Raw genomic sequence first — 17,291 nt, 5'->3', positions numbered from 1 at the left:
TTCCTAAGTCAGAGATTTTTGTCGTCCTACTCAACTTTAGTAGGAACCTTGAACCCATTGAGCAGGAAAATTTGAGGCGTTTGAACACATACATTCAGGAGAACTACACCCCCATCCCTCAGCTTTCCAGAAACAACTTTAAACTGGAAAGTGACAACATTCACTGGTCCAAACAGACTGGTGAACACATGTTACAGCATTGGATCCAGCATTTAAACTCAACTCCCCTGTAAGTAATGAAAATGTAGCAGGGTTAAATACTGTGATTAACCTGTGTGATTCTTTCCAGTTGACAGCAGCACAAAGCATGCTACTTAACAAAGGGTTAACTTTTATTCCCTCCCTCCACAGGTTAAACCACAGGTGTTTAAAAGATCAGACTAAACTTGACCTACAAAACTATCATAGAAAATTAAAACTGTCTGTTTATTATGATAACAAACCTGATTCCACACATCTTCCTTTCATTCCCAAGTCCACTTGGGTCCCCTCTGCTGCACAGCTCCCTCCTGAGGTCACAAATTTGACAAAATTGGACAATGAGCACTTTCAAAACAATTATAAAATAGGCTGGACCAAATCCAACCTCAGTAAATTTGAAAATGAGGCACTCCGTCAGTTGAGTGAAAATAGCAACATTGTGATCAAACCTGCAGACAAGGGGAGCGCTGTGGTCCTAATGGACAGGAAGGATTATCTGTGGGAAGGTCACAGACAGCTCAGTGACCAGAATTACTATACCAAACTAGATAGACCTATTTATAAAGATACCATACCACTAGTAAATAAAATCCTTTTATCATTGTATAATAAAAAAATTATTAACCATAAGCAAATGTCATACCTCCAGGGAAACAAAGAGCCCAGAATGCGCAGATTTTATTTCCTACCTAAGATCCACAAAAAAAGAGAGTCCTGGAGCCTCCCCTACTGTATCCCCCCGGGGCGCCCAATTGTCTCCGACTGTGAGAGCGAAACCTACCGTACAGCGGAATATATTGATTATTATTTAAATCCTCTATCGATTTTGCACCCGAGCTATCTTAAAGATACTTTTGATTTTGTGGAAAAAGTTAAAAATCTGGATGTACCACCGTCAGCTTTTCTCTTCTCCCTTGACGTCACGGCTCTTTACACCAACATACAGACACCCAAGGGCCTCCTGGCAGTCAAAAATGCCTTACAAAAATATCCCAACAGTAAGAGACCCGACAAAGAAATTCTCCAATTACTTGAAATTAATTTAACAAAGAATGATTTTGAATTCGATGACCAGTATTTTTTACAGACCAGGGGCACAGCGATGGGTAAGAAATTTGCCCCCGCGTATGCTAACCTTTTTATGGCAGACTGGGAAGAAAAGGCTCTAGCAGCATGTCATAAAAAACCGCTACATTATTTCCGCTTTTTAGACGATATCTGGGGCGTATGGGAGCACTCGATAGAGGATTTTAACCAGTTCATAGTCACCTTAAATGAACAGAGGGACTCCATTAAACTTACCTCAACCATTAATCAGGACTCCATAGACTTTTTGGACACGACCACTTTCAAAGCTGCAGACTGTTCTGCCACACGCAGACTGCATGTGAGAGTTTTTTTCAAAAAAACAGACACGCATGCGCTGTTATTTAGATCCAGCCACCACCCACGGCATACTTTTGCGGGCCTAGTTAAATCCCAGTTATTAAGATTCAAGAGAATATGCACTAGAATGGAAGATTTTAAAAGTGCAACAAAAACTCTATTTTCATCTTTGGCCACAAGAGGGTACTCTCGCACCATGCTACGCCAAGCCTTGAGGACATTCACCCAGCCCAAACCAATTAATCTGGACCCCCTTCTACCAATTATTGTCACATATTCCACTGAAAATGTTAAATTTGTCAAACAATTAAAAAATAACTTTATTTCCTCTGGAGGGAATGATATTTTCTTAAAGGACCACAGGCTGATTGCAGCCTTCAGAAAAAATAAGAACCTGAGGGATATTCTGGTCAAAGCCAAACTCAGACCCCTAAAAACCCAGAGATCCACAGCACAGGGAGATTTTTATAGAAAGTATAGGATGGTACAGAATCAGACATCAAAAGAGGTTTTTTTGACCCAAAGAAACACGACTGTACATCAGAAAAACATTATTTATTTAATCAGATGCCTACAATGTACCAAACAATATGTAGGTGAGTCAGGAAACTCCCTATTGATTAGATTTACCCAACACAGGTACAATATAAATAGGCAAAAGAACCTGCATATCCCTCTGGTCCAGCACTTTGTGGACCATGGCTGGACCAACCTCAGGGCCACCATCCTGGAGTCAAATCCAGCCTGGTCTGTCCAGCAGCGCAGGAGAGTTGAGAGGTCCTGGATCCAAAAACTGGGCACACATCTGCCCAATGGCCTAAATGAGAAGTAGGATAGGGGGGAATTAGACTGAAGCCCATGGTGAGTGCTTCAATCCTGCTGCCGATAATGCTGCCTAACCCGTAATTTGATGTGCTATCAAGCTAGCTTTAGCTAACCTTAGCTAGCTAACAGCGGCACAGTTTAACCAAAGAAGTTACGGGTACATCTATACTCTTTGGTTTAACCACTGGCAAATAAGTTATAACCTAGCTAATGTTACATGTGTTGTGGTATACGGATGTTTGTTGTGTTAAACTATCGTCCTCACTGTAGATGATTTTAGCGTTAGCTATGTGATCTTGTAGATATACATTAAGCTGCGAGCGTTAGTAGTAATGTTACAGTACGTTAATGTATGCTATGTTATATTGTATTAACAGTGTTGTTTGTGTCCTGACTTATATAATCGTTAGGGACACAGACGTGGCCGTCAATGCTGCCAACTTGAGGGAAGTCCTCCTCTGCTGGAAGGCGAACGACCTGGGGGAGGAGAGAGAGGATTTCCCTGCTGGTATTGTGGACAGCACGGTGCACAGTGGCCCGGGGCATAGCAAAGGCTCTGGCTAAACCACGATAAAAGGTACCGCTGGCTAGCCAAAAGAGGAAGACAAGGGCCTCGATGACTGGTCCCCAGCCATGGTCACACGCCGTGCCGAGGATGTACCGTTAAAGGATCCCCCTGGAGAGTCTGAAGTCCACAAGTATCACTTTCCCCATCAAAGTACAGGGCCAGCAATGAATAGAACAATGGGATATATTTAAATGTCTATTGGGTTGCCTCTGCTTTCACTCTTGTATTGTCACTGTAATTAATAGCTATTGCAATAAACACCCTTATATAAACATATAACATGACTATTTTCTTTTACCATTTGAATTGCTCAGATTTTGCTAAAATAACTAAAAATGGCCATTTTGGGTTATTTTTTACAATGAATTAAGAGCAAAAGTATGAATATCATCATACCGGTAAGTTTCCGGTTGCATAAAACAGAGGGCAAAAACAAGCAACAATAAAAACAATCACATTCACTTTGATGAACAAAGCAGAAATGTGTTTTTCACGAGTGACAACAGTGTTGGGAATGCTCTGCCCTGGGTACAATTCACAATTTCACAGAAGAAAAAGAAGGACGACTGAGATGTTGTGATGTCATTTCCTGTAAGTACATAAGGCAGTGCGCGATTTGAGACAACACTCCCCCGTCAAATTTTACGCACTATGCAAGTAAGTACGTAGTGTACAGCGCACTTCCGTTAGTACACTAACGGAAGTGCGCGATTTGAGACACACTATGTCACTCGGGTAATTTCGGACCATTCTCTTTTTCAGACTGCTCTAAAAACTAAACTTCTTGTTTAACCAGACTCATTTCACGTCAGAGTGATAGTACACCAACCCCAGATTGTCACTCGGGTAATATCGGTCCATTCTGATGTAGGGTGTTGATGTAAAGGCTTTGAAAATGTCCATTTAAAGCTATATTTTAACTCTTTTTCAGGCAAATTAAAGCCATATTTTAACTCTTTTTCAGGCTGCTCTTACATGCTACTAAAGTAAACAATTGCCCCCGATAGAGTAGAAACTGTACTCTGCTTTTAAGGAACTTCAGAGGTATAATAAGCTTTACATGGACATTTTTGTCCTGTCTCGGATACTGCCTCCACCTCCTCTACTCCCTCACTGCGCAAATCACCACACACACACACACACACACACACACACACAACAATTTTCCTGTTATGGAGACTCTCTTCTGTAGACAGTGTTGTCCTCTCTTTGCAGGACATGTCAAACAGCACAGTAAAGGTAGATCAGAACAGATGTTACTAATGATATTAACTATATACCTGTGGTGACGATGGCCTTTACTCAACTTTTTTTTTTCTGTCTCTCACACACCACTTAAGCCAGTGTTATTGGGATGTGCCCCAAGTAGTAGGCACACTGTCAACATTTAATGTGGAATTTTCTAGTTGGTACTACTATTGTTGTTACTATTTTTGTGTTTTGTTGTTGTTGAAATGAATTAAAATATTTTAAAAAATAAAGAAGTGAATACTCTAGACCCGCTGCACTTTTTTCCGGTTTTAAGTACCAGTTGTGATTTGCTAATCTGTTTTTGATTGCCTTATTCAGACTGTAGGGGAAGGTGTGTCTTACACTCTTCCACTACTTGACTGAAGCTAGTTTCTTTGTAAAATATTAGTGACTGTAATAACTTCTGCAGGTGAATTTACCGGGCTGCTGTGTTGTAAGACATACAATGCATGGTTTATAGTTACATTTTGTAAACATGCTAATATGATGTACGTGGTAAATTCATTTACAACATTGGACTTGACTGAAGCTACATCGTGTCTTACTCTGTGACAGGTACTTAGTGTGGTCTGTGTCTTTATATTTTCCATTAAGCGCAATGTAAGCACTTATTCGTGGATGTTAAAATATTTCTATAGAGTGTGTATGCTTAAATAAATGAAATGAACCTTTGCATTGTTTATATAGATCTTTGTAAACAGTGAAATAATTTAATAAAAAAGTTTTACTGTTGCTCGATCAGTTCCTAATCTTTTTTCCGGGGATTCTCATTCAATAACATTCAAGGTTTACCACAGAGTTATAGTAATGCACAGTATGTTCAAATGATTGTATTGAAAACACAGAATTATGTAAATCACAGATTCTGTCAGTATAGAAAGCTTATACAATGTGAAAATGAGGTAAGATCAGGGACAGTTGAGAATGTTGATCCAGTTGCAAACTGTAACTTCAGTGCTTAATTGTATACAGTGTGGAGTAGAATTCTATATAGTTTATGTTGAGAAGTAAGACGTTTAAACAACATTGCGATATTAACGTTGATTCGCCTTTCAAAATCGAAACCCATCATTAAATGGCTTGTTGATTTCCCTGTGAAAGGATTAGTGTCTAAGATCTATGCTAAACTGATGCAAGTATCCATAGGAGAACTCCCAATAGTAAAGAAATGGGAACGAGAGCTGAGCCCTGAGGGTAACGTAATTAATTGGGAGACAGTTTGGGACCATATTTCTCACTGTTCCAAGAACCCAAATCACCAGCAGATCCACTTCAACATATGCCATAGGACATACTGGACTCCTCAGAAGAGATACGTCTCTAAAGTCATTCCAACTCCCTATTGCACGTTCTGTCAACTTGAACAAACTGGAACTTTCCTGCATTTGGTCTGGGAGTGTGAACAGGTGCATGAGTTCTGGAGTAAAACAACATCAATAATATCTGATGTGATAGGATGTCGAATTCCTACTGACCTGATTGTTTTGTTACGTAATGATGACTCTAAATTACACCTGCTTGGAAGACAGAAGAAAATTTGGCTAGCCGGCTCAACCGCAACCAAAAAAATTATAGCTTAACGTTGGCCCCCCCCCCCCACTCGCTTTGTATAAAACAGTGGTTGGCGTATTTTATAGACATAGTTATGCTTGAGCTCTCTACAGCAAGGATTAACAAAGCCAAATCATCAACTATCAACCTATGGAAAAACACAGCAGCACAGGTATCGGTCCTAGTGACCTCAACACCACAAGAATTAGAAGAGAGCGACTAGGCAAGGTGTGATTTCTGTTTTCTTATATTTTGGTTTGTTTTGTTTTCCTTGAGACCGCAGAGGGTGGGGGGTGGGTGAGGGCTTTGGTTCCTGTTTGGTTGTATTTGTTTGTTCTGTATGTTGTGTGTTCAAAAATATAAAAATAATAAAAAAATTGATCATAAAAAAAAAAATCGAAACCAAATTCAACGGTTATTAGACGTTACCCCACGATGTAAATTCACCCATGTTGAACACTATGACATTTAAACAACGTTGCGGTATCAACAGTGGTTGAGTTGAGTTAAGTGGTAGCACATTCTGTCAGGTAGGAAATATCTATCATTATGGACTACTTCCTCTATAAATGCAGTTAAAAGTATGGGGTCCAGGTTGAAAAATACCGAAATTACCTTTTAAGGCAAAATAGGCCTACAGGTTTCAGGTGGTTCATTCATTCTTTTCTGACTTAGACTGAGATATAATGAGCAGGTACAGTATGTAGCCTACAGGAGGTATATCTGAGCTATTTCGATGGAAAGAGCTGTTGCAGCTGGAAACAACAATGATGAGAGCTGTTAGAGTGAATCTCAATAACAGTTAAAGCGTAACTCTCGCCAAAATGCAACCTAGGGTCTTTTTGTGAATGTACCCGAGTCAAACTTTCGTTTAAAATTATATTTAGGACAGAAGCATCACTTTTAAGATGTACTGTATTTTCATTTTTCGGTCAAATGGCCTTTTGAATGGGAGTAATAGGGGCACTTTTATGCTAGCCTCAAAATAGCTATTTTTAAAACATTAAGAAGGCTCGACACAACATGAGACTTTGCTCCAAGTATCACCAGGGTCTCTACACATGAACTCAGCATTGACAACATTGGTTGTGTACCCAGAGTTTACTAAAAAGAGAGGTTTTGAACAACTCACCGTAGCTCTTGTTGTTTCCGGCTGCTACCACCTCGGCAGTCAAAATGAGTCGATATCAAAACAAGTAGCCACAGAGATAGTATATCCCTTGTGTCGTTAAGATGTAGAGCCCCTAGTGATACTTGGAGCAAAGTTTCATGTTGTGTCGAGCCTTCTTAGTGTTTTAAAAATAGCAGTACATCTTAAAAGTGGCGCTTCCGTCCTAAATATGCTTTTAAACTAAAGTTTGACACAGGTACATTCACAAAAAGACCCTAGGTTGCATTTTGGCGAGAGTTACGCTTTAAGTTGATTGACGTAAAACCAAAACTATTAGCTAGGAAAAAAAAGGCTATAATGCTTCTAATGTGACTAAAAGCCTTACCTCTTACATGACAGAGTACTTTTAGCCTTAGTAATATAAAAGTATTCATATGAATCAGTTCTTTTTTGGAAATATTAAACATTTAAAATCAGGTAATAACTGTTGAGCTATCATAGTGAAACACTAGTTTCTAAGGTCCACAAACAAACAAAAACTTGCCAAAAGGCCCATTACTTATCTTTTTCCAGAGCTATTTTTTCTCAGAGAGATAGATATTTCAGTTCATGTGACCAAAGTATGGACTTTGGTCACATGATAATAATAACAGCTCGGGTGCAGTATGGGGAAGATTTACACCAATGTCTCTGTTGAAAGATGATCTCATTGTATGGCAGGACAACGGAGATGATATGGAGCAATTCCATACACTGAACAAGACCTTGACATGCAGTTGAAAGCTCCAGAAAAAACTAGTAAATGGACCTTGAGTTAAGATTTTAACAGGTAATTACAAATCCAAAGTAATTATTTTGTAACTAAAGCCTTCATGTGTGAACAAACACACAGGTAACCATACCAGCGTCTCTCCACTAGATGGGGCTCTTGAACCAGACAGCATCAGTGTTGATAAGACAGACAGACAGACACAGACAGACAGACAGGTTAGGGAGACAGACAGACAGACAGACACACAGACAGACAGACAGACATACAGGTTAGAGCTACAGATAGACAGACACACAGACAGCGAGCACAGAGAGATTTTCATATAAATAGACCTGCACATTATCAAATCAATACGTACATTGAAATTGAGTCATGGATGTACATATACAGCATAACTAATAACATTGGTTGTGAACATTGAAGGATGGTGATCTGTGGCAGGGTTATGAATGCTCAGTTGAAGAATGACATGGCTGGCTACATCTGTTACAGGCCAACTCACATTTCAATTTCTTCAGGTCTTAGTGTCAAAGGTCAAATGCATACAAACACTAGAAACACTCCATTTAGGATGTCCAATAGTATACCAGCAAAGAAGAAAGACCATGGAACATCTTATGAAGCAGAAGAAATGTTGCAACTGTTTGAAGAAAGCATGCTACTGAACAGTTAACAGACGAATAGAAACCCCTTCACACTGTACTGCAAGAGCATTGGTGGAAGAAGTATTCAGATCATTTAGTTAGGTAAAAGTACTAATACCACACTGTAAAAATACTCTGTTTTAAAGTAAAAGTCCTGCATTGAAAATGTTTAAGTAAAAGTATGTAAGTATCATCAGGAAAATGTACTCAAGTATTAAAAAAATAAAAGTACTCAATGCAGAAAAATCCTCCTTACAAAGTGGAAAATCAAAACAGTTGTGTCAATCAACTAAGTGTTTAATGGTCTAATCATCTCAGTTGGATTTGTAGGCCGTAATATTGTTGGGAAGTTTTCTTTGTAATAAAAAATAAGATTTTACAAATTAAAATATGATGTATATGATTACACCTATCGTATTTATACGATATACTATTAAAATTTGTGGCGCTCAATTCCCTGTCTCACTGGCGTATTAACTGGTTATCGTCACTTCAGGCAGAAAAAAAAACGTGTTTTGTGTGCAAAAATCTTAATGTGTAAAGTAACTAGTAACTAAAGCTGTAACAGATGAACGTAGTGGAGTAAAAAGTACAATATTTCTCTCTGAAATGTAGCGGAGTAGAAGTAGAAAGTGGCATGAAAAGAAATGACTCAAGTAAAGTACAAGCACCTCAACATTTGGACTTAAGTACAGTACATGAGTAAATGTACTTAGTTACATTCCACCACTGTAGAAGAGTCACACAAGTGGACCTTGAGTGGTGATTGTTATGTCAATATAAGTACTTTTATTATTAATTAAGGACACTGACAAAATATTACAACCACTAACTACTAGAGCTGCAAAGATTGATCAATTAGTTGTCAACTATTTTATAAATCACCAAATATTTTGATAACCAATAATCTGTTTTTATGGAGAAAAGAAAATGTGATTCCAGCTTGTTAAATGTGAATATGTTCTAGTTTTGTCTCTCCTCTGTGACAGTGAACTGAATATATTTGAGTTGCAGACAAAAGACATTTGAGGACGTAATTATGGGCATTAATCAACAGATGAATCAACAATGAAAATAATCGTTAGTTGCAGCCCTTCTGACTACCCTATTCACCCCTGTTGCAGGTATTCTAGAAGGCAAAGCGACCTGTATTTATAAACCTGGCTTTACTAAGCTTTAAATGGTGGCTGTTTACAGATGACTTGTTTGGCCGTTGTTCCAGCTGGACCTGACGCCTATTGACCACTGGTGTGACTGGGTGTTTGCAAAGAGTCATTGCACAAGCTGTATTAGTCAGTGGTGGAATGTAACTAAGTACATTTACTCAAGTACTGTACTTAAGTTCAAATGTTGAGGTACTTGTACTTTACTTGGGTCTTTTCTTTTCATGCCACTTTCTACTTCTACTCCTACATTTCAGAGAGAAATATTCTACTTTTTACTCCACTACATTCATCTGTTAGAGCTTTAGTTACTAGTTACTTTACACATTAAGATTTCTGCACACAAATGTAGTTTATAAAATCTGATGTTTTATTCTAAATGAAACTAGCCAACAATATAATGGCCTACAAGTCCAGCTGAGATGACTGCAGACTAAACACACAACTGGTTGGATCGTTTCCAGTTTCTAGAATGTAAGGATTTTTCTGCCTTGAGTACTTATAGTAGAGTACTTTGCATTAATAAGTACTTATAGAGTACTTATTAATACTTTTAATACTTTAAGTAAATTTTCCTAATGATACATTTTCAATGCAGGACTTTTACTTGTGACACAGGATTTTTACAGTGTGGTATTAGATTTTAGGATCTGAATCCTCCTTCCACCGCTGGTATTAGTGATGTTAGGACTTAAAACAAATGGACTGCTGTCAGTTAAAGCTGCACTAATCCATATTTTTGTTATTAAGGGGTCAAATGACTGTGTGGAGTGTAAGAGGTAGCACTTGTAGTGACAAAGCCACAGAAAACGTTGCAGTTTTCTTCAAAGTCAGGTGTTTCTTTCTTCTTTTAGCTAATAGTTTTGGTTTTACGGCCCTCAATTCTACTGTTTTGATTCACTCTCACAGCTCTCATTATTGTCGTTTACTAAAAAGCTCTATTATACCCCCTATACTGTATATCCTGCTCAGCAGTAAACAACAGACAAAGCTAAAAATCTAGTAGAACATTTAGCAGCTAAAGAGCTAGATATTTTTCTCAGGAGTTTGTGGAGACCAAAAACTAAGCTAATTTACTAGCTTAAAGTAGAGTGAATATTGGACTTAAATTCCTCTTTGACTGACAGAGAATATAATACATGTATCTGTGTACATGTTATTTCAATTATGAAACAAACTATTTTTGCTCAAACACATCTGGAAACTTTATTAACCACAATCATCCGACTCACACTGACCAGAGTTCACAAACAAACACTTGTTGCTTCAAATGAGAAAGAAAGAAAATACAGGTTTGCTAAGTACTTCAGTACTTGTCTGGTTGGCTATCTCTAGCCACGGGTTCCAGTCTACATGAACACTAACAGCGTTCCACTCTGATGCTCGTCTACTGTTGGTCCCCATGTTCACGCAGATTAATCATGCATGACAAAAAGTACTAAGATCAACAGAAATAATCTCTAAATGTGCTGCTGTGCGATTGGCCAGACACAGAGGCAGGGGTGCTGGCAGTAGGGGGTGCTGAGGGGAGGAACTGCAAGGCAAAAGGTTCACCAAACAAATAAAAATAAAAAATTTGTTTAAAGCATGGTTGTTTGTTAAATGGTTGAAATACGCCCTTTGTTATTTTTTTATGATATTTCAGATGCCTTGTGTGTACATTGTTTTAAACTTGGTGTGGTGGTGCTGCTGGACGATCAGTTATGTGTCTCTCAATTCCCTGTCTCACTGGTTACAGGGCGTATAGTCTTGCATAGCCAGACCTTCCTCCACAGCGCTGCAGAGGAGGGTCTGGCTAGTCCACACAGCATTCCTGGATAGGAGGAAAACATGCTCTGGTTTATTGGCATTTCTTTAAACTGATCACAATCGTCTTGGGCGGTGCTAATCTCCGGACGGAGCCACGGTGCCTCTGCTAAATAGTCTCAGGAAGGAACTTGTTTTGGTGGAACGTGTACGTTCAAAAGTAGTTTTAGTCGTGCAACAGAAAACTCAGATTGGAGTCTAGCTAGCTGTCTGGATTTACCCTGCAGAGATCTGAGGAGCAGTTAACCATAGTCCTCACAAATCCACCGGAGGTTAGAACACAACACAAAGACAGAGGAAGGGGACGGACATCCAGCTGAAAATAGGGACATCTGGCGGAATTTCCGGCGGCACCTGAACATACCGGAAATGAAACGTCGTCGATAGAGTACAGGGCGTAAGAATTGATTATTGTCACTGTCGGGCAGAAACCTCGTATCTCCATATTTCATCTTTTTTTTTTCATAAATCAATGCAATGGGTCCCTGTTGTCTGTGGGTTTTTACAAATATTTAAACAGTTACAAGGTGATTTTGTCTGACTTAATCTGATTTAAATAGCTCAATAAAATATTTTTAAATTAGTCTTTCATTTCCTGAAAAACAACGGTTTGGAACATACAAGGTTTTCACCTGACAGCAACGTGTAGAATTTAGAATTTTAGAAGTTACTTCTTCTTTCTATCACGTGTGTGTGTGTGTGTGTGTGTGTGTGTGTGTGTGCATGTGTGTGTATGTATGTATGTATGTATGTGTGTGTGTGTGTGTGTGTGTGTGTGTGTGTGTGTTATAAAGTTCAAGTCAACAATAAATCATCTTCTGATTAGGAATAAAGCTGCATTCCGTATGTAGCTGAATATGGTACTAAGCTGCTTTAAGAAACTTGGTGTTCAGTTGTGCTTTCGGTTGTTGTGTAGAAAGCAAACACACAGGATATGTTTGGAGGAATTTGTCCACACATCATGGATAGACAAACAAACAGGATCAGTACAGTAACATTCAAGGAGTGTGTGGAGTATTCTGGATGCTAAAAACAATTAAAAACAATACAAATACCCATCGTTAAAAGAATGGTCCAAAAATTGATGAATGTACATTTTTTAAAAGCTCAAATTGAATACAGGGTTTTGCAACAAGTGACTTGCATTTATACAATGTATTACTTTGTTTAAAAATAAAAATAAAATCAATGATTAAATTTGGTCGTAGTGTAGTAAAACATGCCATGGTTGAGTCTCAGAGAGCAACGCTGGCCTACACATTTACAAGATTACAATCAGTAGCTTTATAAAGTGACACATTACCATACAGTGATGGCTTTCAGACTATATAATGATAAAAGATATACATACAGAATGGGTAGAATGGCTCCCTAACATGGGCTTGCACACAAGAAGATAAATTACAAAAAAAGAACTCCTGAAATTCAAGGATTGTAATAAAACCAAGAGTTTATATCTTGCACCCCATAGCAATGAGGTTTTGATTGTGTACTGCAATATCTCTTATTGCTGCAAGGTACAAGAATCTCTCTATACTCTCACTGTTAGGAAACAAGAATACATGGCTTTAGATAAACAGGAACACAAACCTTAGAATCATGAATATCAATCAAAAGAAACTAAAAAAACAGACAAAAGTTTTTTTTCTTTGTTTTTTCAATTCAAGCACACCGATAAAAATCATTTATCTCTAAATACATAAGTTAACATTCAAATGTGAATTAACACTTCAAGCAGTAGCGTAATCAAACTGTATTGTGGGAGGAGGGATGTGTGAATCACTGTCAGCATTTGCCCAAAAAAGGACAGCTGGTGAAATTTCTGGTGGATGTATCAAGACATTTTATACTGAAATTCGGGGATAGGAATCATACAAAATGTGATATATATATTTTAAACCCTGCCCCTGACCTGATTTCCATGAAAGGCTCTTTACTGCTGGTGAAAGGCCTGTCACAAAGTTTATTAAACATTTTAATGAAATATTGGAAAAGTCATGGATGTATGTTACAAAAATAATTTTGAAATTTGTGTGCTTTTTTCTCCTCTGAGTGAACATGTTGTGCCACACAACAGCAATTATTTGGTAATGTGTCGAGGAAGGGTTTTGGGAAAATGGCAGCAAACAGAATATGATACATCCACATGTAACAAATGAACCGTCTCTGGTTTAAGGCAGGAGGCTGCATTGTATCTGTGGTGGCTTCTGATACCATAGCAACAATCCTTTTGACGTTATGTGTTGTTATGGGAACTATTTTAGAGGATCTGTCACAGTGTATTAGGCATGGTTATAGGTAAAGTTTGGGAAACTAGTTCACATCTTCTTAAAAAAAGATTGCTGGCCCTGAGGAGAATCCAAATATTTTTTCACTTCCTGTTTTCTTTCATAGATTCAAAGCTGCTGAGTCTGCTGGACACAGGATTGTAGATTGTTTTGAACCGATGAATGTCTTTATCCTCTCTGTCTATAACGGGCCGTTTTCGGAGAGGACAATGCTGATTTCAGTGCAACATACCACATTGCAGCAAGCAGCTAGCTACCACAACAATATAGCTACCACCGACATTTGCAAATAGAACTACCATAAAGGTACATCAGATTATACGAGTACAAGAGGTGTTACAATCCTACTTAATATACTCAGCACCGCCTTGCATTTCTACGCACATCACTCACTGATAATCACCACGACAATTACAGAAACCCATCGCCAACTTCTCTTCTCCAATGCTCAGGAACACACAGACACAAGCTGTGACCTACTGAGATGATTACCAGTCAGAAAGTGTAAGTCAGAAACACACGTCGGGTTGACAGCGCATTTCAGAGCTTCAGTCTTCCTCCGAGAGAACTGTTATCGAGACATCCAGCCCCAAAGTGACTCATTTGCTTCGCTGCAAAAGGGTGACAGTCCCTACACCTTGCAACATAGCCGAACACATGAAAGCATTTTGGAATTGCTTCAGTTTTTCCTTCTCCCTCCAAAGTCTTCCGAGATCTCAGGAGAGAGCAAACAGAACAATGTTGGGTTGGTTTAGTGGAACCTTCCGCCACTTTGCAGGGAGGCTGTGACAAGAGACCCTACCAGCGAAGTGGTAACCGGCTTTTGGAAAAGGTCATGCAAGTGAACCAAACAACTGTATTAAAAATACCAAATTAAAAGTACCATCGTTCATATTCCCTGAACTTAGACATTTCTTCCCTTGACTCTGGGACTTTTGCCGTCCGTGCATTAGCGGTTGTCCCTTTACGTGCTTCGGTAGGTCTTGATAATGTCTTTGATTTGCCGTCTGCAGATGGGGCAGCAGGCGTTGGACATCTTCTTGAGTTTGAGACCGCAGCTGTAGCATAGACACATGTGTCCGCAGGCATAGATGACCGTGTCCACCGTGTTCTCGTAACAGATGGAGCACTCGTCGGACCAGGGCCCGCGGCCTGTTGGGAACGTGGGTGACTTGGGGAGGCTGACCGGCGAATTTGGGGTTGTTCCTATGGCAGAGTTGAAATAAAATGTTAAATAAGGAAAGGGTAAAGTAGCCAGATACATTTAACTTGATATGTTATACTTTCATTTTAAAACAGCTAGATGCAAATGCTATGAAGTGATGATAGCAAGGAGAAGAAATTGTGTTAGAAATCAGTAAGACAGTATGTTTTCTTTTGTTTTCATTTTTTTAAATGACTATCTAACCTAGTGGAGAGAAACCAACAATCAAAATCAATCACAATAAAATTTGTGCTTATTGACGTCTGTTTTCGCCGATTCTAGAAACAATTGACCAATCAGAGCTTTGCAGGCGGGATTAACATCCATCCTACATACATTTTTGTTAGTTAGCCAAATTGTAATTTATTTTTCACATGTATTCATGAGAGCATTGTCATTTTGTCAGTTTGTTTGTTGTTAGTTATTTTGTTTTGTCTTTGGACTGTTAATGCGTTTCTGATAATAAAGTTGAATAATAAAAATATTTAGTTAGCCACCTAGCTATTCCATTACAAAACAGCAACACAAAATGGTTTAAAAAAGGCTACCAGGTGTGGATGATATTGACACAGCTGTCAATTTGCAGAATTAACAACTTTTAATGCAAAATATTTCTTTGTTTTGCTAGGAGTAAACTGCTCCTAGCAACCGTTACTTCAGCTAACTGCAGCTTTTAGGACGCGTTAGCTACGTCACTTGCTCCTAGCATTAACCAGTCATTAGCAAGTGACATAGTCATCCCGTCAACAGTACATTTCAGTACACGTTTTGTACATTTAAGATACAAAATCCCTTCCTTAATCCAGGGTTTCTCCCATCAAAGTTGTTAGGCCCGGTAGCAAGTGTCTTTTTTGACGACGTCCTGGCTAGGGCCAGTCACAGACTGATGGCATCTGATGTTAAGCCCAATAATTTCTGTGATAACAGAATCATGGACGGAATCGCAAAATTGAGATTTAGAAAAAGCTATAAGACAGATTCCATAGGTCCCCACATTAAGTCAGTGCTAAAAAATAACTGGTGATTTGATAATATGACTATCTCTAAGTTCCAACTGAGCTGCCCCACTGTAACTGTAGTTTAAAAAACGTCTTGAAATACATTACAAAATAATTACCAGTGGTTTAGGCCTGTTGGGGCGGTAACTTAGGCTCAGTGGACCACCGGGCTTGCAATACACTGGGGGAAACCCTGCTTCATCCAACAAGAAATTAGTTACAATTAAAAACGGCATCCAGCTGAATGAATGAAGGGAACCTAAATGGAAATTCAGTCCGAAAAATCAACCATGTGTACGAAGTTTTGTGTCAGGTTTATGTCTTGCACTATCTAGAAAACAAAACAAGACATTGCCGCTCCATTTACATAACAGTGCTATGTGACATAACAACACGGGCCAAACATTTTCCTACATCCAGCTGCAGCAGCAGTGGGACAGGACGTTAGCCATCGTTCCTAACTACTGCAGGATGACATCTGCTCACTTTCCCATAATGGTTTCAAATAAATCCCCTGTGGGGTGATCGGTTCTGGGCTTCTGTAGTAGTAGCTCCCTGTGTGGGTGGACCTACCCCCTGCTGAGCTGCAGTAAGCGGCGGAGCACAGGCCTCCATTCACCACCGGGTCAGAGCTGCCAATGCCCAGGGCGCTGGGAGTTTGTGGAGAGGAGGAAGGCGAACTGGGGTTGGATGTGGCCTGCAGATCCCCAACATGAGTGGAACCTAGTCGGAACAGATAAAGGCAGGGGATTAGAGGTTTCATTTAATTAGATCTCCAATTTCTTCAGTAACCCAGTGTTTCCCATACATAGGTTCTACTTGGGCGCCTCGCCTCCTTTTAAAGATGCTGTAGGTAGGATTGCGAAGATCCAGGACTTAGCCAAAAAATTTGAACATCGACAACTTCTCAGTCCCTCCCCTCTTTCTGCTAAAGCCCAAAACGGTCTCATAAGCTTCTCCCCCACAAGGGAGAATGAATGCGTTTACATGAGCAGTGATTGACACGCAGTTAGACACCCCCCTGGCCCTGATTGGTGCATCTGAACAGGGAGCGGTGGATTTTTGCAAATCGCACTACAGGCTGTAGGTTGTACCAGAGGAGCCGGATTTTTTTTTTTTTTTTTTAATTACCTGCTTCATGTAGTTCTACTGGAACATAGGGTCAGTTTCAGCAAATACGACAGAAAGTTAGTTTTATAAGTTTTATATATTACCTACTGCACCTTTAAACACTGTATGAAAAGTGGGATTTTCATCAGTAAGCGGCACTGTAGATTGTCGTGGAAGTTCAGGTTTACGACTGTACATGGCAATTTACAGGCAACACCGAAAACTGCCGTGAATTGTCGGAAATTGACGTGGGCCTGGCTTGGCAGTTGTCCCCCCATGACCCCCCCTCCCTCTAATTCTAGGGGAGGCTTTAACATGTAAATGAAAATGCTGTGAGCTATACAAATGCAAATCAGGGTAGCAGCAGGGGGAGTTTTACCCCAGGTGACATTTTTCTAAAAGGTATTAACTTC

General features: G+C 39.3%; 1 protein-coding gene across 1 annotated transcript in view; it reads right to left on the bottom strand.

Annotated features, from left to right (window-relative positions):
• Positions 1 to 13,175: 13,175 nt before the first annotated feature.
• The window catches only part of neurl1aa (neuralized E3 ubiquitin protein ligase 1Aa), a 114,524-nt gene continuing 110,408 nt past the window's right edge, over positions 13,176 to 17,291 (bottom strand). Inside the window, exons 5-6 of the mRNA XM_031323450.2 lie at positions 16,342 to 16,491; positions 13,176 to 14,772 (exon numbers count right to left, since the gene is read on the bottom strand). Coding sequence (XP_031179310.1) covers positions 14,531 to 14,772; positions 16,342 to 16,491 — 392 coding nt within the window. The 3' untranslated portion in view covers positions 13,176 to 14,530. The remainder of the gene's footprint in view (positions 14,773 to 16,341; positions 16,492 to 17,291) is intronic.

This window comes from Sander lucioperca, chromosome 17 (assembly GCF_008315115.2).
Source record: "Sander lucioperca isolate FBNREF2018 chromosome 17, SLUC_FBN_1.2, whole genome shotgun sequence".
Classification (NCBI taxonomy): Eukaryota; Metazoa; Chordata; class Actinopteri; order Perciformes; family Percidae; genus Sander; species Sander lucioperca.
This window is presented reverse-complemented; position numbering and strand designations above follow the sequence as displayed.